A 27,220-nucleotide genomic window follows, 5' to 3' on the forward strand; every position below is an offset into this window, starting at 1 on the left:
ACTTACGACATAACTATTTAGACACCATGGAACCTTCAGTGGAGCATGACTTCCTTTTTATTAGCCATTTGCAGAAGAACACAGCAGATCAATGCGCACATACGCCACACTTGGTGCTGTTCTACTTAAACACAAAATAGTGCCACTGAACCATGTATTTCTAATGCTAAATACATAACAGTTCCTCCCATCCAGCTTTAATGAACCACAATTAACATCAAGCACCAAAATATATTCTAGGAAATGCTGTAACCCAATAAATTTGCTCCAGAGAGTGTAACAGAAACATAATAACTACTCTGAGATCTACAACATAGTGGCAGATTGTTCACTCTAAACATTTTAACTGTTTCCTTATAAAATGAACTGGAAATCTATAAATTCAGTCTCTGAGGTGCTCTGCGATTTCTCTCAGGGTAACGTCTGCCAGAATGGCCAGAGTCCATAGTACTCTGTGTGGAAGGTTCGGCTGTTTGGGCATCAGTGGTTTCACCTAAACCCTGAACCTCAGGAGGTGTTGCGAAGATAAACTCTTCTGAATCCTGAGATGTGGATGTGCTCTCAGGTTGCCTTGGAACCATGTGGGTTTCTGCATCTACAATCTGATCAACATGTCGCCGCCAGATTAAGTTGTCTCCAACATTAATGTTGTATGTCAGAGGTCCAGTCTGTGACAGAATCATGCCAGACTGCCATTTCTGATTTGGGCCTCTATAGTCTCTGGCAAGAACTTTTTGTCCAATGTCAAATGATCTGGTTCGGTTCTTTGTTGTTTCCACCAAAGAAGATTGTTTGCCCTGGACATTCTTGCGGATGTCTGGTTTTAACAGATCCAAACGTGATCTCAGATTTCGTCCCATGAAAAGCATTGCAGGTGTGTGTCCAGTAGTTGCATGAGTGGTGTTTCTGTAAGCCAATAAGAAGCTGTCGATTTTGTGTTGCATTGGCTTTCCCTCCAATCGGCTGGCTTTCATTGACCGCTTGAAGGACTGAATGAACCGTTCAGCTTGTCCATTTGTTGCTGGATGATGGGGAGCTGAAGTCATATGTCGTACACCGTTGTTCTTGAGGAAACTCTGAAACTCCTCTCCAGTAAACTGACGGCCATTGTCACTTACAAGCTGTTGTGGCAAACCTGTGCGTGCAAAGAGTGATCGAAGGATGCTGACTGTGCTGGCAGCTGTTGCTTGCTTCACAGGAAAAATTTCTGGCCACTTTGAGTGAGCATCAACCACAATCAGGAACATTTGGTCCATAAATGGTCCAGCATAGTCTATATGAATGCGTTGCCATGGAGTGGATGGCCACTCCCATGTGTGTACAGGTGCTGGTTGAGGCTGGCGCAGTGTCTGCTGGCAACCAGTGCAGGATTTAGCCACGTTCTCTATTTCACAGTCTATGCCTGGCCACCAAACATAGCTCCTAGCAAGACTCTTCATCTTAACAACACCCAGATGTCCATCGTGTAGTGAGTCTAGTACCCTTGTACGTAGTTTGGGTGGAAGGATGACACGGGTTCCCCACAAGACACATCCTTGGCAAACAGATAGCTGGTCTTTGCGGGTAGAATACACAGATAATTGAGTGTCACTGGAGGATGGCCAGCCATTCACAGTAAAATCATACACTTTGGATAAGATTGTGTCTCGGCTTGTTTCTCTTTTCACCTGAGCACTGGTGACAGGTAGAGGTTCCATCTGTGCCACGTGAAACACAGTTGCTGGGTCAGTGGTTTCTTCAGTGGTTTGCCTTTGTGGAAGGCGTGACAGTCCATCTGCATTCCCATGCAGTTTTGTCCCTTTAAATTCAATGGTGTAAGTGTGTGCACCAAGGAATAAGGCCCACCGCTGCAACCGTGCTGCAGCCATGGTTGGAATGCTTTTCTGAGGGTTAAAAATGGACACCAGCGGTCGGTGGTCTGTAATCAGGGTGAAGTGTCTTCCATATAGATACTGATTAAACTTCTTCACTCCCCACACTAGACTGAGCGCTTCTCTGTCGATCTGTGCATAGTTTCGCTCTGCTGCATTTAGGGACCTTGAGGCAAAAGCAATTGGTCGTTCCAATCCATCAGGCATTTTATGAGATAGCACAGCACCGATGCCATATGGGGAGGCATCACAGGCAAGGCGAAGGGGTAGGTTTGGGTCAAAATGCGTCAGCACCTCCTCTGACGTAATGAGCTGCTTGGCACCATTAAATGCCTCTTCACATTCTTTTGTCCATTTCCATTTGACATTTTGTTGCAGCAGCAAGTGCAGGGGGTGCAGAACTGTCGACAGGTTCGGTAGAAACTTGTGATAATAATTAATTAAGCCCAAGAATGAGCGTAGTTGGCTCACATTTTTAGGTTCCGGTGCCTTCAAGACTGCGTCAACCTTGTCTTTGGTTTTGTGGAGTCCATGCCTGTCGATCTTATGGCCACAATATTCAATGGCATCCTGGAAGAACTCACATTTGTTTTTGTTTGCTCTCAGTCCATATTTTTCTAACCTGGCCAGGACTGCTGCTAGGTTAGCCAAATGAGTCTCCTCATCGACACCTGTGACGATTATGTCATCCAGAAAACATTGCGTTCCTGGAATGCCCTGCAGAACCTGATCCATAGCGCGTTGCCATACTGCTGGGGCACTGGCGATACCAAAGACCAGTCTGTTGTACTGATATAGGCCTTTATGAGTGTTTATCACTAGATATTTCTTGGATGTCTCTTCTACTTCCATCTGAAGATAAGCTTGAGCAAGGTCGATTTTTGAAAAGTGTTTGCCACCTGCCACTGCTGTGAATATGTCTTCTATTCGTGGGAGTGGGTACTGATCGATGCGGAGGACTGGGTTCACTGAAACCTTAAAATCACCACAGATTCGCACACTATCACTTGCCTTCTTGCTCACTGATACTATTGGTGTGGCCCAGTCTGACCATTCCACCTTGGTGAGTATTCCTTGCTCTTCCAGGTGTTGGAGCTCTGCTTCGACTTTGGGCCGTACAGCATATGGTACAGGACGTGCTTTGTGAAATCTGGGTTTTGCATTGTCCTCCAGTATGATCTGTGCTTTAATATTTTTCAGAGTGCCAATACCTTCCTTGAACACCTGAGCATGCTTCTCGAGTGTCTGTTTCAGTCTTTTATCCACAGGATGTGCACTCAGACCATGTGCTAGTCTCATGGACTTTATTCCTTTCCAGTTGAGGTGGATGTGTTTCAACCAGTCACGCCCAAATAATGGCACACCTCCATTTTTCAGAACATAAAGTTCCAGGTTGCACTTATCCTTCTCATATTCCACTTTCACTTTCAGTTTTCCCAAGGGAGTTATTCTTTCACCTGTGTATGTTTTTAACTTCACTGAGGTGTGTTTTAGTTTCAGATTGGGAAATTTATCTCTGTAATCTTCATATGAGATTAGTGAGAGGGCTGACCCAGTATCCAGCTCCATCTTTAACTTAACTCCTTGTATTTTTGGTGTGAGCCATATTGCATCATTATCTTTCCCCTGTATTGTGTTCAGCTCAAGACATGCCAAATCCTCTTGAGAATCATTTGAGTCTGTTTCATTTAAGTCATGCAGCTTCCTTTCTCTTTTCCACATTTTGTTTTTCTTTTTATCATACTGCTTTGATTTGCACATTTTCTGTATATGCCCCTTTTTGTTACATTGCAGGCATTCTTTATCCTTAAACCAGCAATTTGCAGCGTCATGTGACTTCTTTCCGCATCTGTAGCAGGTCTGTGACTTATCATTACGCTGCATGCGCATTTTATTTACAGAACGCGGTTCTGTGTATTTTCCCTGTAGCTCTCCTGCATCTTTTGCTGCTGTCTCCATAGATATGGCGATCTCTAATGCACGGTTCAATGTGAGATTATCTTCTGTGAGGAGTCGTTTCTGTATGCTTTCGTTGTGCAGCCCGCAGACGAAACGGTCTCTCAGTGCATCAGAAAGCCCCTCCCCAAACTGACAGTGCTCCGACAGCCGCCGGAGATCCGCGATGTACTCTGATGTGGACTCCGTTTTTAGCTGATGTCGTTTATGGAATCGAAATCGCTCGGCTATGACCAGTGGTTTCGGTTGGAAATGTTTTTGAAGCACCTCCGTGATCTCCTTGAAACTTTTGGCTGCTGGTTTGGCCGGTGTGATGAGGCTGCGCAACAAGTTATACGTTTTTGCTCCCATCACACTCAGTAACACAGCAACTTTCCTCTCATTCTCTACTTTATTAGCCACACAGTATTGTTCCACTCGCTCTACATATGTTGTCCAATCCTCTGTGCAGTTATCAAATATGTCCATTTGTCCAACACCGCCCGACATTTTCTGTGTCTTTATCAGTGTCCTTCACTTAAGAAGAGATGTTACTCACGCTGTCTATGCAGTTCGCTAGCAGGGGTATTAGCATCCACACGAAGGGTTAGCTTTTTCTCTTTTTTTTTTTTGTCTTGTCCGTCACTTCCACAAGGATTTCCCCCTCTCTGTCGTCTCATGCACATCAGGGATCCGTTTTAATCTCGTCGCCAATTTGTTATGTCCTACACTTATGACATAACTATTTAGACACCATGGAACCTTCAGTGGAGCGTGACTTCCTTTTTATTAGCCATTTGCAGAAGAACACAGCAGATCAATGCGCACATACGCCACACTTGGTGCTGTTCTACTTAAACACAAAATAGTGCCACTGAACCATGTATTTCTAATGCTAAATACATAACACTCATTTACTGGTTTGGAGATTTCAGTTACATTTTAATCATACTGTTAAACCTGCACTGCTTGTTTAAGTAGTAGACATGTTTTTTTTGTTTTTTTTTATAAAAAAACAAAACAAATAGTAGACATGTTTTGTCTATTAACTTTAAATCCTGCACAACATTAATCCTCACTCTCTTTTTCAACAAGCCAACATATTGATAACATTTGTATCCTATCAACAGTAGCTATTATGACATCGCTCACTGCTGAGAAACCTCAAACTGAACATTTTCGCCATCACAGTTTTGTTGTTTTGAAACTGGTCTTGACAAGGGAAGAGCAGATCTGACACCGAAACCAAGGAGAGTGCACACTTCTTGCCAGTAAACATATCTTGGTTATTTCTCTTTTCTGACTCTAATAATGACCATCATATAATGATGCATTCTTGTGTAATGCCAAATTACACAAGAACAGGACTGAAAATCAGTGGCAACAGGTCTTAGGGAGTGAAAATACTTGGTTCAAATCATCGTCAATATGTACGGAGGAGGTCAGGAAAGAGGTAACCAGTGGGTGTCTACAGCCATTTGAAAGACATGGTGGAGGCTCTGTCATGGTGTGGAGCTGCATTTCAGCCAGTTCTGTTGGAGTTCTCAGAAACTGATGGACCTCAGCATTATTGGAGCAGTGTGGGATCATCGTGACAGAGAACAGAACAAAAGACAGCCAACATCCAAAGAAGGGCTTCAAGGAGCCTGGAGAACGATTCCTGAATACCAATTAAAGAAATTACAAGAAAGCTGCCTCAGAGAGTTCAGTGTGTTAAACAGTAAAGGTGGTCATAACAAATAATGACTTTCAAGCTTGTTAGTCATAAAAAAAAAATCTGTTTATAATCACTGCACATAGTTCTCACTCTCCAAACAATTTTAAAATTAATGAATCTCAAGATGTCCATAGCAATCATGAAGTCATGTACATACTAAAGCCTTGACTTTAGCTCATGGCTGCCACCTTGATGACTTTGGAGCAAAAAGCAAAAGCATTTAGACAAGAGGGAGGAGTGAATTAGCAAGTATCAGCTATCAGAGAGTGTTATCAGCTAACACTAGCAAGTTCGGTTTGCAAACTATCTACAACATATGACACGGATACCAGGTAATCAGTATTTACTGACATACTAGAATTTACTTCGCAAAAGCTGGAACAGAGCCTTCTTGGACGAGCTGTTAGCCACACAGCAAGCCATGTTATTAGACACAAAATTACACAAAAATACTTCAGAAGGCACCAGTCTAACAAACAGTGGAGGTGACACTAGCTAGCAGTGCTGCCACCTGTGCCATCAACTACCACTCACTCACAGCAATCACCTCTAATATTGACTCACTTTTGGAGCCCGCTTCAAGGACCCATTTGAGGCACTGAGGTTTTTGGTACTTTATCATTGGCTTCATTTAACCCTGGGGGGTTGCCTGTTACAAGTGCACTAGTCAAAGAAAACACCACAGTTTGACATAATTTCATATGAAAAATACTTCTTTTTTGTTTCTTTTAAATTTGAGCTTCATTCTCAATATGAACACAACTCTATTTACAGTCTCCCCAAGCCATTTCATGGCTTAATTTAGTCTCTGTGTGAATAAATGTTGCACTTGGATTTGGCTAAAATGAAAGATCCAGGTGACAGCATTACAAACGGTGGAGGAGACGTTTTGTAAGAGAGAGGTGATAAAGTCTGGCAGCAGTGACACATTAGAGTTGCTAATAACAGTAATGATGGCAACGCAGGGATGTGACACACTGAACAGATGGGAGAGGCAGAAAGGAGGTGGTGGTGGTGGGGTGATGTGTGCGAAAAAGCTCTAGCTTTTGCATATATCCCTGGAGAAGTGGCCTGGGGAAAAGGGTTGAGTGCACTCTCCTCCATAAGGCTTAGTGGTGGAGGAGGAAAGCACGGAGCCCTTCCCCCAGTGGATTACTCCTCTGACACCACTAAGCCCCCATACTCCCACGTCCAGCCAGCCCACAAACACATGCATTCATCATGAGAGACACTGAATGCACCAAATGCACAAGCACACACAGCAGAGAACATGTTTCTGGCAACCCCCTCCTCCCCTTCATCCTTTCTTTCCCTCCATCTTTAGCTGTCCTTCTTAAATTTGCCCAGAATAACGACACACACAGACAAATGCATCCACCCATGTTCAAGCACACCTACACATGCACACACATGCTTATGCATGTGTGCTCAAGCATGCACAGATGACACTCAATTGCTCTTACACACTGGCTTGAGCACTTTCTGTCACATATTTGCATTCAGGTATTCAGAAAGCCAAGACACTGGGAGAATATGCTGTGCTTCCTCTGCTTGACACAAGCAGCTTTTCCCGTTATGTAAGACTGGTTAGTGTAATAATGAGCTCTACTGAAGGAAACAGTGCAGGTCCTTGTGTGTCTGCGAACATGTCTGTGTGTGTCTTGCTTGTTGTACTGAACATGTTTGAGAGCGTTTAGCTGTTCATTTGCATTTTCATGCACTGTACGTGTCTGCTTCACAGCCAGAGAAAATGTGAGCGATCATGGGAGTAGGTTTCATTGGTAAATGTAAGGAGATACATTAAATGTGGGATCTCAGGGTCTTCCCCCAGGAAATTTTGAGTGTCACACGCTCCATTTTCTGCATTCTGATAGATTTTTGCATCACTTTGTACTTTTTCTGCATCAGTTTGTTCTAGAATTCTCTTTTTTTCTGGCTACAGGACGGCACTGTCACAGGGCAGGTACAGGTGGCGGCACAACAGTGTTGTCCGTAAGCTAGCAGAGACGCTTGAGGCCCACAGGCAGGAGGCAAACAGGATCAAGTCGGGTAAATCCCAGAAATAGATCCAGTTTATCAGGCTAGGGTGTGAAATAGTTTCACACCAAGATGGAGCGGTACCTTCTGTCACGTGGAGGAGCGTGGCGGCTAATAGCTGACCTCGACTGCCAGCTGAAATTCCCCATGGAGCTCACAATGTCATCCTTGGTCAGTGCTTCCTGAAGCCATCATGATGGTACTGACCATCCCTTTGGGAAGAAGAGATGGAGGCTTCTCATGAGAGCAAGACGGAAAAGTAAACAGAATTGCCAGTCGCATGCTCACAAGCTCGCTGGAGAGCATTTACTGTCCCAGTGGAAGTTGGATGCAGGGGTTTGACTGGAGCATCCATTCAGAGACTACTAAAAACGGTTGGTGTCATAGGTCCCAGAAAGAGGATCTTGCTGAAGAGGCCAAGCAACAGAGCTTCTGGCTCTGGTTTCAAAGGAAGGACGAGGCGTGGGAAAAAGAAGAATATTAAGGCTGGCTCAGGGAGTGATAGGCAGATGTCCCCACCACTACTCCACCATCTCGAGATGTTCTGGAATTAATGGAGCAAAACATCAGTGAAGGGTGGGTCACAGCTGATGGTCCTGCAGCCTGCACAGTGGCATTGTTGGAGATGTGACAGGCACAAATGCCCAGCAGGTGCAACCGCCTGTGCTCACAACTTGCATCAACACACACATTGCAGCCATGTGACCGCTAAACCATGTGATGTTAACTTCACTGCCATTTTGAATGTTAGACAATCATGGTGACTGTATGGGATTGGGTCAAGTAAATAAGGCCCCTGTTAGGGGGCCTAGAGACCAATCTGTGACCATCTGGCAACCACTGTATGTGAGAGAAAAATGCATATTCCCCAACTGGTTGGTGAATGGTTTCTGGGGGTTGATGGCAGCCACTGGGAATTCGGATGTGGAGACCAGTCAGTGACCCCCTTGGCAACCACCAATCACGAAGGAAAAATGCATATTCCTTGACAAGAACCTCCAAAAACCTCCCTGTAAATGCTTTTGTTTTAAACAAATTGCCACGGTCAACTGTAGTTTGCATGGAACACACCAACTTGTCTATAAACACTCACCAGCTGCTTTCCCAGCCATAGTGAAACTGTGAAGTGGGGCAGAAACCAGAAATGAAGACCGCTCACCTTCAAAGATAAAAGGGCTGAGACACAACTTTTGCTTTGAAGTTAAACATTCTCCATTTCCAAGCAATCACAAGGAAGTTTTTGGTGTAGCATCCTCTTCGCAACCAATTTCGCCCAGCGACAGACTGGCTGCTGGCTGCAGCCACTCACCAACCACTCAGAGGAAACAATTATTCCCTTGTGACTGGTGGTTGCATCGAACACGGTGGACAATTCTCGATTTATGCGCACCTGACATCACATGAGAAAGCTCTATAGGCATGCTTTACTCTTGAGTGAGATTTAGGATTGACTCCATGTGTATTTCCGGGCGCCTGTGGTCAAAATATGGGATTAGTACAAAAAAAAAGGCCTAAAAACATGCATTTAGAAAAGGACTCACTTTTAGGTAGACGCAGGTGTTTTCTGTGATTTCAAAAGCAAATCAGAGAGTGTGTGCCATCATGTAAACAGCAAAAATCAAAGGGCAGGGAGAGGCTGATTACTTGCTCAGTGGTTTCATTAAAAAATAAATAAAGAGAGAGAGAGGAAGAGAAGAAGTATTTGAAAATGGTACATTGGCTTTCAAAGACCATGAGGTACACGCTGTACGCACATTCCAGTTTTTCCAAGAAGTGCCACAGCAGCAGCCTCCTCAGTTCTCACACAGAGATGAGATGAAAAAATCAACATACTGTGAAAAATAGCTTGTCAAGCTTTTGGCCAGGAGGGGTCATACCATCCGTTCAGTGTCAGTATATCTTAAGACATAACATTCATGCAAAGGAAGGTAATTTGAAATTGAAAAATTCAGTGAAACTGTCCTCCACTCTCCTCATCTCACGCTGATCTTCTTTCTCTGCTAATTACTGTCTCCATAATGCTCCTACACACTCTTGTGCCAGCGTGTGTTTACTTTTGTATTCTCAGAGACAAAAACTGTAATGCTGAAGACTCAGGTGTTTGTTTCTGTGCCAACCGCACAGTTCTGACACACTCTGATAAAGGAGGGTGGGTGGGGAGGTGAAATGTAATCAAATTTTTGTGCAGTGTGCCCCCCCGCCCCCGGTAGCTGAGACCTGTATTCAAGCAGACCAGACACCTGAATGTAAATGTGCTTGTTATTCCTATACGCTTTATTTTTATGGAAACATTTGGCATTTGTCGAATGCTAAATGAGAAAATCGGTACAACTCCAGAGCCTGTAAATTGAATACATTGCTGGATCCAGAGGGTTAGCTTAGCTTATATTAGCATAGAGACTAGAAGAAGAAAACAGCAAAAGCCTGACTGAGTCCAAAGTTTGTAATTACACCTACAGACAACCATTAAAGCTCCCTGGGTAACCTGTGCACAAGTCAAATCCTCATATATAGTGTACGTTACTTTCCTGTCAGTCTCACAGTGACCACAAGACTTACAGTGCTTTCCTGTTGTTCAGGCAAGAAATAGTTTTATGTTGAGGTTTGGACAGAGTCAGTTTGGTGCACCCTCCTTATTGCTTTTAAGCTAAGCTAAGCTAAGCTAATCACCAGGCTCTGCCTTTATATTTATGAGCATATGTAGCTTACTGTAACAACATACTATCAATATTATTATCTATGTATAAGCAAGAAAAGGAAAAAAGCTGTTGAATGATTTGAATTCAGCTTAAAAGCTACTCACAAATATATTTATTTGTTTCCTTTGCAGGTAGCTCATCAGACATTCCCAACACAATCACTTCTGACCCCCCAGCTATCACTGAAGTAGTGGCCTCTAAACCTGCTGCAGCTCCTACACTGTCAGCCACAGCAGAAACCGGCAGTAGTGGCCGAACTCAAAGCCTTCCAGAAACCAGCAGCATCCCAACACTGGACCTACGAAACCCGCTGCCTCCTCCTCTAACACCTCCTCCACCTCCGCCTCCTGCGCCAGACATCCCTGACCTTCCACTGCCGTCACCTCCAGTTTTCCCCCTCCCTCTGCCATCATCCAAACCTTCTTCTACATCCAGTTCTCCTCCATCGCCACCTCCCGCTGATAGCCCCCAGCGTCCTACCACGCTCAACCTAAAGACGCTTCCCCGTCCCAGTGTCAGGGAGAACGGCTGCCCCCAACCTGGGCTGGATGAGGACGAAGATGAGAGGAAAATGCTGGAGGAGGATCTGAAGAAATGCATTGAGGACTTTAAAAAGATCCGCATGCCCAATGTTTTTCCAGATCGCAAGAGGCACTGGCAAAGGGACTTGCTCAAGAAATACAATGCATAGAGAGCTTTGCTGTGGCATCATAGTGAACAAACCTGAAAGGGTTTTAGAACAATGTTGAGGATGTGCTGCATTTATATTTATTTGATTCCGACTTTGTGAGGAGTGTCAGCAAGTTTGCTTAAACCTCTAATGTAGTAGCTTTTGCATGTCAACAGAAGTGAATTGTTTTAGCGCTCAAGCTGAGTTTGTCTAGCAAACATACACTACATTCGATGTGTTTTCCCGTCACAGAAAACAGCATCCATTTCCAGATTGTGAATCATACTTGTTTTTTTTTACACACAAGTTTTTTGGAACATAAAAAAATATTTGGATTCGTTTTCTTTTCACTCAGTCAAACAATATTAATTGGAGCTTTCCACCCTTCTCCCTGTACCATGTGGAAAATGTAAGCAAAGTTTGAAATGTTAGGCGCTTGACCTTAATGATGCAAAATAAAAAACAGAAGTGAAATCTCTGGTGCTAATCATCTAAAAACGTCTCACCTCATCAATATTAACTGTATGACTTCAAAGCTGTGCCACAGCACTCCTTTCTGCCTCTGATTCACAAGCTTTGCAATTTTGTTCTTTTTGTGATTACATTATCTTCAAGCTCGCACAGTGGGGAGAAAAAAATCAGAAAGAGAAAGCAGTGTACCAGGAAGCAAAGTGGGTAATTACAGGCGGCCAGAATGTGGAATAATGATGACAATAATGACTACATGAACCAATGCACAGTACCATTTGTTCCTCTATCTGCTTCACATAAAATGCTCATCCAGCTGCACTAATGAATTACCTGGTGTGTGTTAGTGTGCATTTGTATGTGGTGAAGTCCTATTTTGGGATGAATGTTTTAAGCTCCTAAAAAAGGAAATTAAAAAAAAAAAACATTTATTTTTTCACTAACTTTGTGAACTAATTCTTAACATCATAGTATTCACCTATTTAAAAAGCATTAATAACACTTGTGTGTTATTATGTGTGCTTTTTGATTTATTCAAAACAAAAAAACAAAAATCAAAATAAAATTGTTGCAGCACATAAGCATCTGTTTCTTGGGGAACACCAACAAGACAGTAATTTGGCATGTACCCACAGAAACAATAACGATAATACAGCCTCTTAAAGTGAGCTTTAAAGTGTGTATTTAAACTTTAAAGAGTACCTGCTTCCAGTCTTTGTGCTATACTATGCTAGCTCATCACTTTCTGGCTCCTGACTATTCACAATAATTATTTAAATACACCTCAGTTTAACAACAAAACATGACATATTACACCATCCATCCATTCTCTTCCACTTATCTAATTCAGTATTGTGGGGGTGGGGGCTGGCTCCTATCCCAGATACCATCCTGGGAGAGGCAGGGTCCAACCTGGACAGGCTGCCAGCCTGTCACCAGGCTAATACAGAGAGACAGACAACCATTCACACCCATGTTAAATTTAGAATCACAGATTAACTGCATGTCTTTGGATTGTGGGAGGAAGCCAGAGTACCTGGAGCACCCACGGGGAGAGCATGCAAACACAACATAGAAAGGCCCCGGCCAGATGGTAGATTTGAACCCAGGACCCATATATATATATATATATATCACCTTTAGCAGCAACACTTTAGAATTTTCACCATGACTCTATATAGACATGATAGTTATTGATCTTTTCATCCAATTTTAATTATGTTATTATTCAAAAATGAATTTGTCTGAAGTTAAGGGCAACTCATACATGAGGCTCTTCAGCTGCTTTATACAGTACATCAGAAGCCATCATTAGGTCAAATCACATTCCCACATCTCCATCCCATCAAAGCCCCTCAGCAGCAGTGTGTCTCCTGATCGCCCACAGAATACATTTGCAATCAACCCTACATTAAATTAAGAACATTAAATACACTGACCCTCAAAACTGTTGGCGTGAAAGAGGCTTACTGGGACTCATAATTGTTATATAAACGCTGAGTTTCAAATTGTTATCTCAGGCAGTATTTGTTACTGAAAATACACACTAATGTGTTAATAAGTAATGCATTTTATGCCCAACACTGTATTACAGCTGTGGGGTGTCGAGCCACAAAAAACAAAACAAAACACTGTACCTCCTTCTCGTCAAAAAGTTACTCGCCATAATGACTTTTTCCTAATTGGTTTTCTCCAGTTTGAACTTAGCACACAAAGTAAATAAATTTTCCTCCACGTCTCCACCAACATCCTGCTTCCACTGATGCACGAGAGCGTCAAACCGCTGTTTTGTTTTGATTCACAAAAACATCCATGTTTCATATGGTTTCATATTAAGCTTCTAAGGAGCAATAAATATTGCACAGGGCCTCGAGTATATAGAGTATATACAGAGTGGAGTTCTGGCTTAATGAACGCAGCTTTGAGGATGTTTTCATGTGTAATTTTTTTCCTTTTTGATCATTTTATTTCTCTGCCTGCCTCATTTGACCTGATTTAACCTGTAGCTTTTCCATTAGGGCCATAATGAGGCCTGCGGTTGTCTGTTGCGTCTCTGGTTAGAAGTCCTAATGATGTTGTCTTACCCTTGCACTTCCATCAGCAATTTGCCTCTAGCCTGATGCATTTTAGCTTGGGTTAATATTGCGGTTAAGGCTTTAATCCTCAAGTGTTGGTTGAGAGAGCGAAGTTAAACGTGGTTAAACAAATAGAATAGTTTTATCGGGCACTGGTAACCGCTAAGCAGCACTAGCGATATCCTCTGGCTCTTAGCAGAGGATTAGCAACAGATTAAGGTTTTCACAGTCCAAAAGAGTCACTAAAGAGATAGCTTCTTTTAACAGCTACATGATGACAACAATTTATGCCATCCAGTCAGTCCTAACTAAAACCTTTCGCACAGACATCAACATGCAGGACATTATCGACTGGCTGCTGATTGCTGAGAAATCCATAGAAAAGATCCTGCTTTAAAACTCATTAGTGAGTATTGCCTCATCAGCTCCTTTTTCTCATCTTTCAACACTGGCTCGGATAGCGACAGTGTGCTGGCCAGGCTCCCGGGCTCAGAGGAGAGCCACCAGAGCTTCATGAGTCAGAATGCACGCAGAGGATTGAGCCTTTCTGATTTAAAATTCCATATTTACTGCCGCAGAAGTTGCACAGGCTGTTGTGTTTGAGTCATGTTAGACAAAACAGGCAAAAATATCCAAAAACAAAGTTCTTGATTTGCATTCGGGCCTCTCCATGAAAAAACGATCACTTCCCAATTCTCTTTCACCCTTTGTCTTTTTTTTTGGTATAACCCCCTGAAGCTGGCCCCTTGACTTATTACAGATGCACCAAGAGGATTTGATCTCTGAAGTCGAGAAGCTTAGTCCTCCGACAAAAGGAATACTTATCCTTTGAAATGAAGAGGTAAAGCAATCTGGTGGGACCAGGACTGACAGAAAACATCCTTAGACAGAATATTTAACCATGTGAGATCAATCTCAGCAATTGTAGCTATAGAAGCGATGATTAGTGGACAGGGGAATACCACAGGGTCTTTCTTTAAAGTCATTTCCTAAAGTTTTCACTGGACCACAGCTACAGCTTTGTCTTCAGCTAATGTCCTGTAGACCACAGCAGCCTCAAGCAACAACAGAGTGTCAGAGTGGGGAAAGCCGCCACTAACTTATCCGTTTCTTGCCTTTTTTTTTTTTTTTTTTTGCTGACACACGGGGAGCCTTGCATTTGCATAAAAAGAGCACCTTGCAGATTTATTTCAAATGCCCAGCAATACATTAGCATCTCATTTCTTCTGGGCATGAGTTATCTTCAGTACAGTCAGCTCTCCTGACAATTAAAGCACAGCTGAAAGTGATCCTTGTAAAATACAGTGTTGCCGCAAGAGCACGGGGAAGCAGTCAAGAAGCGTTTCACACTTTAAGATGGAAATATTTTGTGCAAGCACCACATATGTGCTAATAAAATTAGGCTTTAGAGGAGATAAGAGAAGTGAGGCCTAATTATTATGCCTAAAATGGGAGCTGGCAGTCTGGCTTTGATGCAGTTATTCTAAGAGGCACTCACTACTTTGCTATAAGTTGAAATCACTGAGTGTAAAGATCCTGAATGATTAAAAAGTGTCATTATCATTATACTGCACTCCTGAGTGCAAAACTCGATGTACTGCAACTTAGTAAAAACTCATCATCAGGGTTGAATCAGAGTAGTTGACTCACACATTTGAATAACAGATCAGTGTTTTAGTCAGTCTGTTGGTGCACGTGTGCTTGGGCGTGCTGCTTTTTTATTCATTTTATGGCTATGAGTGGCTATAGCAGCTTTCACTTTACACCTGGGAAGCTGCAAAGATCACATTAATCGCATGAATGTGCCCTATAAGACCAGATAAATATAAACAATGACCTCGATTTTCTTTCCCTTATTTTGTGGCATTACGTGATTATGTAACCTCCCAGATGCAGACCTGATTATACAAACTCAGGTTATTTTGGAAGTCTGATTACTCTGAATCATGCATTGTAAAGTGTTTCAACCAAACTGTTACCTTAATCCTGTTATTTACAGTCCACGAGTTATGCATGTGAGTGCAAACGTGAATGTGTGTGTGCATGGTCAAAAATGGAAATGCAGCCCAGTCCATCTAGTAATTGTTAACCAGTGTGGCTGTGTCACTTTGGAAAAACATGTGCTTCCACATAAGTGTTCTTTAAACAAATATATATTCTTTAATGGAAGGGAAAGCTGGTTATCCCCGGAGGCTGTCTACACAATCAGCAGGAGACACATGCTCTGGAGAGAGGCGGTGAAGAGGAGAAGAGGGCCAGAGAGAATGTGTCAGACTCTGTTCACAGATTTTCCATTTCCATCATTAAAACCTGGAGCCTAATCCTGCAGCTACTTTAATCTCTTAATTCTGTACCCTTTTCTCTCTCCATACAGTGCACTCCTATTCCATTCTCTGTCTCCTCGCTGATTTAAAATGTTTCCATAGATTCAGCGTGAAAGCGTTTCGCTTTTCCCCTCCACCATACACACAGAGCAATACTTCTAGTCTTTAAGTATGGTCACTTTGCTTGCTTTTAAATCCTTTATGTAGACATACCTCCACGCGATAAGTGTACATGGAGGGTTTCTGATGCTCGTTTATGCCGTCTCAGTGATTGCCGTCAACCCCTGAATGTGACAAATGGAAAGTAAGAGGATATACAGCAGCATCATGGGTTGTGCTGAATAATGGAGCGTGGAGATGGGCACTGGCATGAACTAAATGGGGACATTAGATGACTTGAATACCAAGCATCACATAAAATAGTGAATATGTGGGATGGCGTGGCAGATGGTCTGATAGTCCAATGTGTGGGCCAAGTGCTTGGCCCGCTACTTTTCTCAGTGGAAAATATGACATGGCCTGTCTGGATGCGAGGCACACTGCCTTGTTGCTATTTTGCAGAGACTGCTCCGCATGCGAATTATAGTTTACCAAATATAGAAGCAAGTATCAAACAGGCTGAGCCTCCTGCAGGAGTGTAATATATTTATAAGAACTTCTAATAATGGCAAAAGCCGGCATTAGCAATGTAACTCTGCACAACACATCATTTGAATTGATTAAGATTCAACAACGTCATTCCGACAGTCATCCCAAGATGCTCTGCTGCTCATTAATGCTTTCCTTGGCGCAAACCACTGCACCGTGTTCCATATTGCTCTCTCCCTTTTTCATAAGGCTGGCAGTAGTTTTTCTGCATAACAATAAGTGCCCTGCTGACATGTTACCCTGCAGGCCATCTGCTGTCATCATGGAGAGGAGTGGGGCAGAAAATGCAGCCTGACATGAGTTTAATCTACAGCAGCAGTGCCGTCTGGTTTGTCCTGTCCTGTGACCGGTCCCATTCCTCTACTTTGTGAACTCCACAATGGCAATTCAGTGTAAATATGAAGTGCAGGCACAAATGTGGTGAAGCAGCCTGCTACTGTAGCTTGCTTTGATGTTTTTTAGGTGGCTCTGAAGCGGCATTAAAAATATACAGTACATCTGACAGTAGGAGACGGGAGCACGTCTCACTGATGTTGTTGTGAACAGCAGGCATTCTGCTGATGATCATGATGCAGAAAGGAATGTGCCTGCAAAAACACTATGCTCAATACAGTATTGCAATATTTGTCCTGGTTTTTTTTTTGGTATAAAAATAGAACTGAATTGTAATCTAACACTTAACGGTTCTTATAAATCTTCTATAGCACACGGTACTGGCAGGGGAAAAAGCTCTTGACATCCAGAGAGAACACTGGCTTTTAAACACCAATTAGCCCTTAATCCTATTTGACACAAGCTTCCCTTAAATGATATTTTTAAGAGTGTTAAACCTCACCTGCATGTAACTTATGAGCTGCAGTCTTATCTGTCCTTCAGCACAACACAAACAATTCTGTTTCATGAGCGCATGATGACTACATTCTCCGTTATGCCATTTCTCTTGCCTATATTGTACGCTTGGGCAAAAAAAAAGAAAAGTACTCATGCAAAATACATAACATTGACTTGGAAAAAGAATTTCTAATGAGTTTGTTAAAAACTAAAATTGCACACATCAAACCACTTTGAGATGACAAGTGTTTCCTTCTGATCTTCTGCAGTAAGCTCCATCTGCACCGAACATCAAACACTGTGCTGTCACCCGGTAAGCGCAACAAAACAGAATGCAGCTATTCGCAAAGCATTGCTTTCTGTTTTTGTTTATAATTTACACAGCATCCAAACTCTTTTTGGGGGCTGCGCATTCCACGCGAATTCATAATCACTCTTTCCTTCATTAAATACCCATTTCTGATGTAAACAAAAAGGAAAATATGGAAATATTCTTCGGCTTTGGTGTTATTGTTAAACAGGGAATATTAAGTCTACCCAAAAGCAGAAATCATACATTTTTCATGTGGACAGTCTGGCCCAAATATTGTTAAGCTGCAAATAACACTAAAAGAAGAAAGATGGGGAAGTATAGCTGCAGTGGTAGCAGTGGAAGCTGATTTTATTGTCAAAAGGAAACCTCCAGTGTGCAGTGGTGACATTGTTAAAATTTGTATTAATTCCCATCAAACTGTTGGAGACTTTCAAGCTCTGTGACCTGCACCGTGGGGACTGCTGTTGCCATATTCATTTTTTTTGTAACCCCCACACCCTGAGGTGATGATTTCAAATGCTGAGTCTCTTTTGTTTTTAACATTAATTGAATCATTATTTTACCAAGAAAGTCTGCGGGAACCAAATGTGCTTTCAGAACTATTTGGCAACGCATAAAAGAAGGGATTATTAGGCTCTTGGGGGATGAGGAAAAGATGAATAAAATCTCAGACTTGCAATTGTTTAACATTCAGGGACACATGCAGCAGCTGATAGATCACATTGAACAACAATGTCATTAATAACAAAGTAAGGGAGTCTTTGCAAACTTGCTTCTGGAGCTGCAATGCTGCACTGTTTCTGGCACAGGAGGAGTTGTGGCGCTTTGGGAACAGATAGTAGTTTCCTTGGCGCTGCACTCCCGCTGTGTCAGCCTGAGTCACTGCACTATCCTGGCATCGTGTACTGCTGAGGAGGCTCCTCAACACATCGAGGCTGTACATCATCATCAGTCCCTATGTGCTGTGTGTGTATGTCTTCACTGCAAGTCTCCCAGGAGGCCCACACAAAGTCTTGAGCAGCAAACAAACACTGCGGCAACAACAGAGGCTGCTCAAGTTCCCCGCTGTTTCCAAATATACCGGGAACGTTGTTGGCTTCCTTTCTTTTTGCATTCAAATGCATTAATGTTGCTACAGTACAAATTCACACCCTCAAAATGTCCTGGAAATACCAAACATCCCACTCACAGAAACTGACTTTACCGAGTTCTTTTATGGTGGCTACTGATAACATTGTTATACCAGCAAGAATAAACTGCTAATTGTATGTTAATAGAGATTGTTCAAAGTGATCCACAGAGATTTCTACCCCCTCAGGTTCTTTCTTTATGGTTTTACAGCTGATTTTTCTTTTTATTGTTTTCTCACCAGCAGCTACACTGTTTTGGTTGACTCTTACTACTCTCTTTAGCACCACCCAGCAAGCATCATTGTGACAGTGACAATGTGTCCCTGGACAAAAATAGTCCTGGGCTGACAACAAAATTTGCTATGTTTATTTATTTCGAGTCAGTCAATTCAGGTTTATTTTATGTATCGTCAAATCACAACAACAAGGTCACTTCAACAAGGCACCTTGAGGTGTTTTATACTGTAAAGTAAAAGCCTTACAGTATTCTGGAGAAAACCTCAACAATCACACAACCTCATACAAGCAAGCACTTTGCGACAGCAGGAAGGAAAAACTCCATTTTAATAGGAAGAAACCTCCAGTTAAAAAGAACCCAGGCTCAGGGAAGGGCAGCCATCTGCTGCAATGCAGTGGTCCATGAAGGCTCATTGTACATAAAGTAAAATATTTTGCTTTTAATTTCGATTATTATGGCTTATAACTCATGAAAACTCATGAAAATCAGAAATCCAGAATCTCAGATTATTAGAGTATTTCCTAAGATCAAACAAAAAAGGAATTGCAACACAGAAGTGTCCAACAAATACCCCATGTCAAAAAAAGCTGGGAATATGTACATGAAATGCAATAATTTGAAAATCTCATTAATCCTTTTTTTTTAAAAAAAAACTCCCAGTAGAACATAGAATTCCCAGTAGAACATAGAATTCCCAGTAGAGCATAGAATTCCCAGTAGAGCATAGAAAACAGACCAAAACTGAGACATTACACAATTTCATGAAAAACATCTGATTTTGAATTTGATGGCAGAAACATCTCTCAAAAAAGTTGGGACAGAGGCAACAAAAGGCTGAAAAAGTAAGTGGTACTAAAGAGAAACAGCTGGAGTAACATTTTGCAACTAATTAGGTTAACTGGCAACAGGTCAGTAACATGGGTGGGTATAAAAAGTGAATCTTAGAGAGGCAGAGTTTCTCAGAAGTAAAGATGGGCAGATGTTCACCAATTTGCAAAAGGTCTGCATCTAGAAATTCTGGAACAATTTAAGAATAAGTTTCCTTAATGGAAAATTGCAAAGACTTTGACTCTAATCATCTATAGTACATAACATCAAAAGATTCAGAGAATCTGGAGGAATCTCTGTGCACAAGGGACTAGGCTGAAAATCAATATTGGATACTTGTGATCTTCTGGCCCTCAGGCAGCATCACAGTTCACTGTGTCGTTCACAAATGCAAGTTAAAGCTCTGTCATGCAAAGAAGAAAGCATGTTGTGAACATGATCCAGAGAGCCACAGTCCTCTGTGGGCCAAAACTCATTTAAATTAGACTGAGGCAAAGTGGAAAACTGTTCTGTAGTTTTTAGAAAACACTGGTGCCACATCCTCCAAACTAAAGAGGAGCCGGACTTTCTGGCTTGTTGTCAGCACTCAGTTCAAAAGGGGGGCTGCACTACTACCAATGAAATTGGCAGCTTGCACGTCTGGAAAGGCACCATCGATGCTGAAAGGTTTTAGAGCAACATATGCTTTCAGGAAAGGCCTTGCATATTTCAGCAAGACAATGCTAAACCGCATACTGCAGCTATTACAACAGAATGGGAGCATGCCTGCAGTCCAGACCTTTCCCCAGTTAAAAACATTTGGAGCAAATGAAACAAAACACTGTAGCGGCCCAAAGGGCAGGGGCCACTAAGACTTATGGGTCTGTTCTCGTTGATGTTAGTGTGTTAAGTTACAGTGTTATAATAAACTATTGCAGTCAAGTTGTGTTGGTCCTTCATTGTTATTGCTAGTTTATGATGTGAACTCCAGCATTTTCTTGTCTGCTTGTCTGAGGGTGGTATTGAGTGTGACTAGCATTAGCCATCATGACTGCGACCGCTGTGACAGTTAATGAGGTCTGGTCACTGTTTTTGTTTGTTCATGTGTGCGTTAATGCTAATAAAGCTGCACTGCTGGGTTGAGCAGCGTACAGAACACAAGAATTGCAAATACTGACTGCAATCTCCGTCTCAGGTTTCTTTAGTCTACCTGAGCTCACTACAAAATGACAAAGAAGACCAAGGGCTGTTAAGTAGCTGAAATTCTATGAGGTTCAGGTTAGGTGAGCCAGTTAGTTTTGGTACTGTGGCCAAGTGTCAAGTCCTGGTGGAAAAGGAAATCATCATTTCCATAAAGCTTGTCAGCAAATGAAAACATGACGCACTCTAAAATTTCCTGGTAGGAGATAAAACACAGAGGACCAACTACCACCAATACCAGCAGATGACATTGCATCCCTAATTCATTACAAACTGCAGAAACTTCACACTGGATTTCAAGCACCTTGGCTTCTGTGCCCCTCCACAAAATGTATTTGTGGACTTTGAACCACTGAGCAACAGTCCAGTTCCTTTTCTCCTGAGCCCATGTACAGTGTTTCTGATGCCTCTGGTTTGGAAGTGGCTCGATATTAGATGTCAGAATGAATGAATGCAACAGTCGTAGCTCCTTTCCTGAATGATGCACTGGCATCAGCCTCAGTCCGCTCCTTGTGAAGCACTCTCATGTTCTTGAATCGACTTGTCTCGTGTCCCCTTTCCTACCACACTTTTCCCTTCCAGTCAACTTTCCATTAATATGCTTTGATACTCTATGAACAGACAGCCCTTTCAGCAGTGACCCTCCTTGTATACGGTGTTGATGATAATCAGTAATGATCATCATCGTCCTCTGTGAAGGCAGCAGTCTTCACCATGATTGTGTAATGAACTAGACCAAGAGACATACTGTATTTATACTGTTTGAACACTAAATTACTCCAACTCAAAATTAAATATTCTAAATTATTATAATAATTTCATATGTCTATCTTGTTCTTCCTGTCAACATGTCGGAACTAAACAAAAAATATTTCTCCTCTGTCAAATATTTATTTGGACATGTACAGAAAAATGAGACGGACAATGGAACAAAGCATGTTGAGTGACTGGCATGTGATCAAGGCTTTGCTTGTGAATGATTTTTCTAATTCCAACAGCAGTAGCTGCAGCCGCTCTCAGGTGGCCTCTCATCTTATTAAGGTGCCCAAGGAATAATTACCTCTAAATTAATTGGGAGGGAAGAACAATGCACTTCAGAGCAGACTGCTCTTGTGTCATCCATTATGTATAGGCCCTCTGATGGCTTTGAAGTGATCAGCACATTGGTGTATTTTCTACCACAGCCTTGTGAAGTCTCTATTATGGCCTTTGGCTGTATCTCTGTCTCAACACATCAAGGTGAGCGGAGAGTGCGCTCTCTCCTGCAGCCCTGGCTATTACAATGTACAAAAAAGAATTCAATTAAAAAACACCACCAATAGGACATGGCAAGAAATACTGAGATTTAATCAGAGTCCGTCACACTCAAAGCACTGAATGCAACCAATTAATGGAAGGCTGAATTAATGGTTTAATGGAGGGCTGAAAGAGCAAAATGCTAATTTTTGCCCATCAGCCCCCACATATTCTCAGAAATGCACTGAGAGCTTTTGTTTTGTTGTAAACCTCTAAGTGAGAATGCGTTTCAGTGTGTGCTTTTAGCTTCTGCAGCCCACATTTAAGCGCACACTTTAACAGGCAAATCTCGTGTTTCACATGGTAATAACCACAGCAGCAATTCACATTTCAGGGGTCACGCCACATTTTAGTCAGGGGCAAATTACAGTGGTCACCACTGTTTATAAAACCTGGACTCAAACGCTTCCGTTACACATTTCTCATAATCCACAAAATTGCACTGGTGTCAAACAACACAAACTGTTCAAAGTTGGTAATTTCACTTGTGCTACAGACATTTACGAGCCTCCAAAGCATGCTTGTTTTTTATGCTGTTTTGATTATGCGGAAATTTTCACTGCTGCCAAGGTGTCTTCTGTTCTTCGTACAGTCTGCATTAAAAATGCATTGTTTAAACCATGATACGAGTGCCCTGACCTGACTGATGCAGTGCAAGAGCACAATCTGGTCATGCGCACACAGATTGGAATACAGTTTCACAACCCTCCACACACATTTGCGACTGATTTTTCTCCACTTATAGCTCCGTTTCCTTGCAGCATTCACAGGGTATGTGAGTGTGTGGGGTTTTTAACAAGACTGTGAGTGTAAATCTTATCCTTTGCATAGGCAATGATTAGAAGTTATTATCCCTCACACCATATATTTTCAACATGGCTGACAGAATGTGCAAAGGCAAAGAGTTAAACTTTGGAAACATAAACAGTGTTATTTATTTAATGATTGCTTTATACTTTATTCATCTGCCCTTTTTCCTATAGCTTTAATATGATAATGCAATATTTATCCATGCCCCATCAGACTTCAGTTAAACTTTGATGCTGGAACATAAAGTTCAAACTTAAACCCATTAATATTTAAAGAAAAATGTCTTTTATAAACATCCAGTATTTCTTATGCAGATGGTTCACAGCTCTGTGAAATATTATTTCACTTTCTTCAACTTGAAAACAAAAAGAGGAACTCCTGCCCACTGTGCTGCGTGCTGCTGAAACATTCATGTGATTACAGTCTGACAGGGCATGGATTTGTCTTCAAAATTTTTTAGAGGTACATTTCCTCCAACTTGAATCTCCTGCTCCTCTGCACAGGATCTGTTTTGTTGCAATGCATCCTTCTATTTTACTGTCAGAAACAGAGCAATTTTATTATGCATTCTTCTGTTTTTAATCCTTTATTGTTCTCATTTTGTCCATCCAGTTTAAGCATTGTAGCCACTGTCACCACCCACTGGCTTCTGAATTCAAGTTTTGAAGCAATGATTTTATAGCTGTCACCATCTTCTTCTTCTTCTTTTTTTCCAGTAATGGTCACATCTGGTGGAGTGCCAGGTTGCTAGCTATTTTGGTTTTCAAATTGCAAATAGGTGCACTGCAGAAAAACAGATATCCTGCCAGACCAAAACTGAAGCAAAGCTGGATGGCTAGTTATTCAAATTAAAGGCACAGCAATCAATTCTACTTGTCAGATAATAGCATACCCTAAATGGCACTCAACAGAAACATAGTCAATAGGTCCATCAGTGACTCAATTAGCTGACGTGATGCCTGACAGACATGTAGCAGCCTAGCTGGCACCCACTTATCAATCAAATCACCCCATAATTCAGCATAACATGGGCTGGATTGGTGCATGCAGTGTTCCATGGACCCACCCAGACTTGGACCATCTGAGCGACAGCATGCTTCAGGCTTTTAACATCTCATATTTCCCAGGAAAAAGTCCTTCCACAGAGGACAGCAGATGCAAGCTTTCCTGAACCTGTTTATTATCTCAGCGAATGTGACCTTGCATAATCTATTGATCCGTATCTCGACTCATTCAAAATTTCAAAAGGCCCATTGAATTGTGTCAGTCATTTCAATATCGCAGTTCCCCTGCAGTTTTAGTGTAGTTTGGGGGCAAGCCCCGATAATTGGATTTTCTAACCTCGGTGTGTCTGCACTGCCAGAGAGGTTTTGGGAAATTAAAATCTTCCTTGTGCGGTGAATCAATATAAAAACAATCCCCCCTCACTCTTAAAATGTGCGACATGCACAGAAAAGCAATTAACCCACTGCAGGAATTGATTTGGACCACTTCAGCTTATCTCTTTTTTTTTGGGCATAACCGAGCTTTTACATACCCGCTGTGAAGATCAAAAAGTTTTTCTTGTTTCAAAACCTGACAACATCGTAGGATTAGCACTGATTTTATCTTCACCAAGCAATTACCTGCTATGGTAATCAGGGCCGCTGCCTTTAATAGTCTATGGTATCGCCTCCTCTGCAGGCTTGCGCAAATTACAGTGATTCATCACAGCACCGCACTGCACTGCTTGCAATGCTGAATCAATTCACATATACTGTACACACACACACAAACTGCACTGTGCTGTTGCTACTACGGTGGCTGCTAACTAGTTCTCCATTCTGGAGGAGAGGTCGTATAGAGACCTTGATGCTTATTTAAAAAGCAAGTCTTTCATCAGGATGATTTTCGCCAGGAAATAAATTAACTGCAAGAATGCAGGCATTCACAAGCATTCTGCTTCACACCAGAGGAGCCACAGACACGTAAACACAAGCTGCCAACAGTTGTAAACTGTCTTGGCGAGGAGGCTGTTTATAATTATTATCATAGAGACTGCATTAACAGATTTTAGCACCCTATCCCTTGGCGCACTCTCAGAAGTTGCAGTCAAACTTAAAGTTGGATGGACAACGACAAGGACTAAAATCTTTGTTAGATGCAGTAAATTAAAGTCTGACTATTAGAAACAGTTGAGGACCAGCAGCCTTATGGCTCAGTTACACTAGAGTATAAATAGAATGACAACCTCCATGCGACTAGGAAAAGTCAGCGATTGCTGAGTGATTGCATTGAATTTTTTTGTTGTTGGAGACTGATTGCAATTGTGGTGACCAACTGATCATCTAGAGGTTGAGGGTGTTGCACACACAACCTCTGGGTGACCAATTTTGATGGCAGGGAGATTACATAGATAACCAGGTGCGAGGCAGCCTGTCACCAAACAGTCATGGCGTTATGGTCCAGAAAGGCTCGGGGTTTTTGTATTCTTTTTTCTTTCTCTCTTCTTAAGAATCTGTCTCTGTGAGCAGGTGCTCCCCAGATCTGTCCATGGGCAGACTTCCTGTTCCAGTCGTTCTTCTCACACTTCTCCTGAATAACCTCATCAGCTTTATGGTATTTAAGTGTTGGGTGGTGCAACAGTTCTCCGCCAGATCGCTTTTGCCGCCGTGGTGGTAAATGGGACACTTGGTTATCTGCAAGTTTCTGTGTTTTTTGCCCGCTAACCTGGAGTCTCTGGTTGCTTCCTAGTTACCTGCTCAAGCTCAGCCTGAGAAACCTCTTCCTCCTTGAACCTGTTCCTTTGAGGAATTTGGTGCATACTGCCAGCCACTTACCTCTGAATCCACGTCTGGAGAAGGACACCGCTATAATTCACCTGCACACTCTCCACCACAGTCCCTGTTGGCAAATTGGAAACCTGCCACTCAAAGTCTCTGTCTTGGACAGAGTAAAGCTTCAAAATCTGACTAGTACAATTCAAAGAACTGCCTCTCCTCTCCCACTGTGCCTCCAGTTGTGTTTCTGCAGTCAGGGCTAGGTCCCAAGTTCCACATTTATTCTCTGTTAATAAATCCTTTAAAATTATCCCTAGTGTGCTGAGTCTGAATCCAGAGGCCTACCTTTGTTTAAATATGACACGCATTTTGGCTTGGACTAAGTGCTATCACTCTCAGTTTGAAACAACCATCTAATTTATAAATGCAGACAGACTGCCAGCATGTTGTACTCAATCTGAGTCAGACTGCACCAGTGAGCGCAATTTGTCAGTAATGTATCTCTTGGTTGTATTCTGGTTATATACCAATATTAAAGCAAGGCTGCCAAGTGCCCATGTCGTTTTGCAGTTTGCAGCAACCACATCACTATTATTTATTGTAACATTTTATTGTTGTAAAATTATTTCCTTTTGGAAACAGGTCTCTCTTGAAAATGAGACAGAGTCTCAATGGGACTACCGGTATAAATAAAGATGAAATAAAATTAGTGGAGGAATTTTAGAATTCCCCTTTCAGATCTGTGAGGCTCTATCTGGACTCTGAATGTAAGCAGTTAATGTGAATTTCTGTTTAGTGTGAATCTGAGTGTGTAGATGGCAACAGATTTGCAACAGACAACAGATCTGTTGCAAATCTTATTTATCACAGTTAATTGCAGTTTTATCATAAACAGATTGCATATAATTCCCAACTTGACTCCATTCATTCACAGACTGGTAGCAGACTGATATCAGACTAACTCCATCTTACTGCCATTTTAGCACCATCCTGATGCACCAAAATCACAACTGACTGCAAATGGTCACAGACCCAGTCCTCATCTTTGAAGCAACAAAGGCAACATGATTACAAGTTCATTGCACACAGTCACACAAATTTTAGTTGGAACACAGTTTCCAACCACTGTTTTCACTAGTGTGACTGTAGCATTAGAAAAACTGACAAACTTCAAGATGAACACATCGATCCTCCCTTTATTCCTTTCCTTGTTACAGGTAAACAAGCATATGAACAAAGCCGATGACAATTCAATCTGTTTCTATCCTGCCAATAGACAAACATACTGCAGTTCAGCAGTTTTCAACAGGAAGGATAGTCACCGGGAAAGCCAAAACAGGAAAACAGACAGGCTGGATACATAATGGGGGAAATAAGAGGGAGGTGCAAAAA

At 42.1% G+C, this 27,220-nt stretch overlaps 1 protein-coding gene across 1 annotated transcript; it reads right to left on the reverse strand.

Moving 5' to 3' along the window:
- Positions 1–251: 251 nt before the first annotated feature.
- On the reverse strand, positions 252–3,440 carry LOC115787206 (uncharacterized protein K02A2.6-like). The gene has a single exon (XM_030739789.1). It carries the CDS (start codon positions 3,438–3,440, stop codon positions 375–377), a length of 3,066 nt encoding a protein of 1,021 aa, XP_030595649.1. The 3' UTR covers positions 252–374.
- Positions 3,441–27,220: the final 23,780 nt, after the last annotated feature.

Source organism: Archocentrus centrarchus, chromosome 10 (assembly GCF_007364275.1).
Source record: "Archocentrus centrarchus isolate MPI-CPG fArcCen1 chromosome 10, fArcCen1, whole genome shotgun sequence".
Classification (NCBI taxonomy): Eukaryota; Metazoa; Chordata; class Actinopteri; order Cichliformes; family Cichlidae; genus Archocentrus; species Archocentrus centrarchus.

Excerpts from the sequence above, each read along its gene's own strand:
- LOC115787206 (XM_030739789.1), bottom strand. The coding sequence starts at position 3,440 with ATGGAGCTGGATACTGGGTCAGCCCTCTCACTAATCTCATATGAAGAT.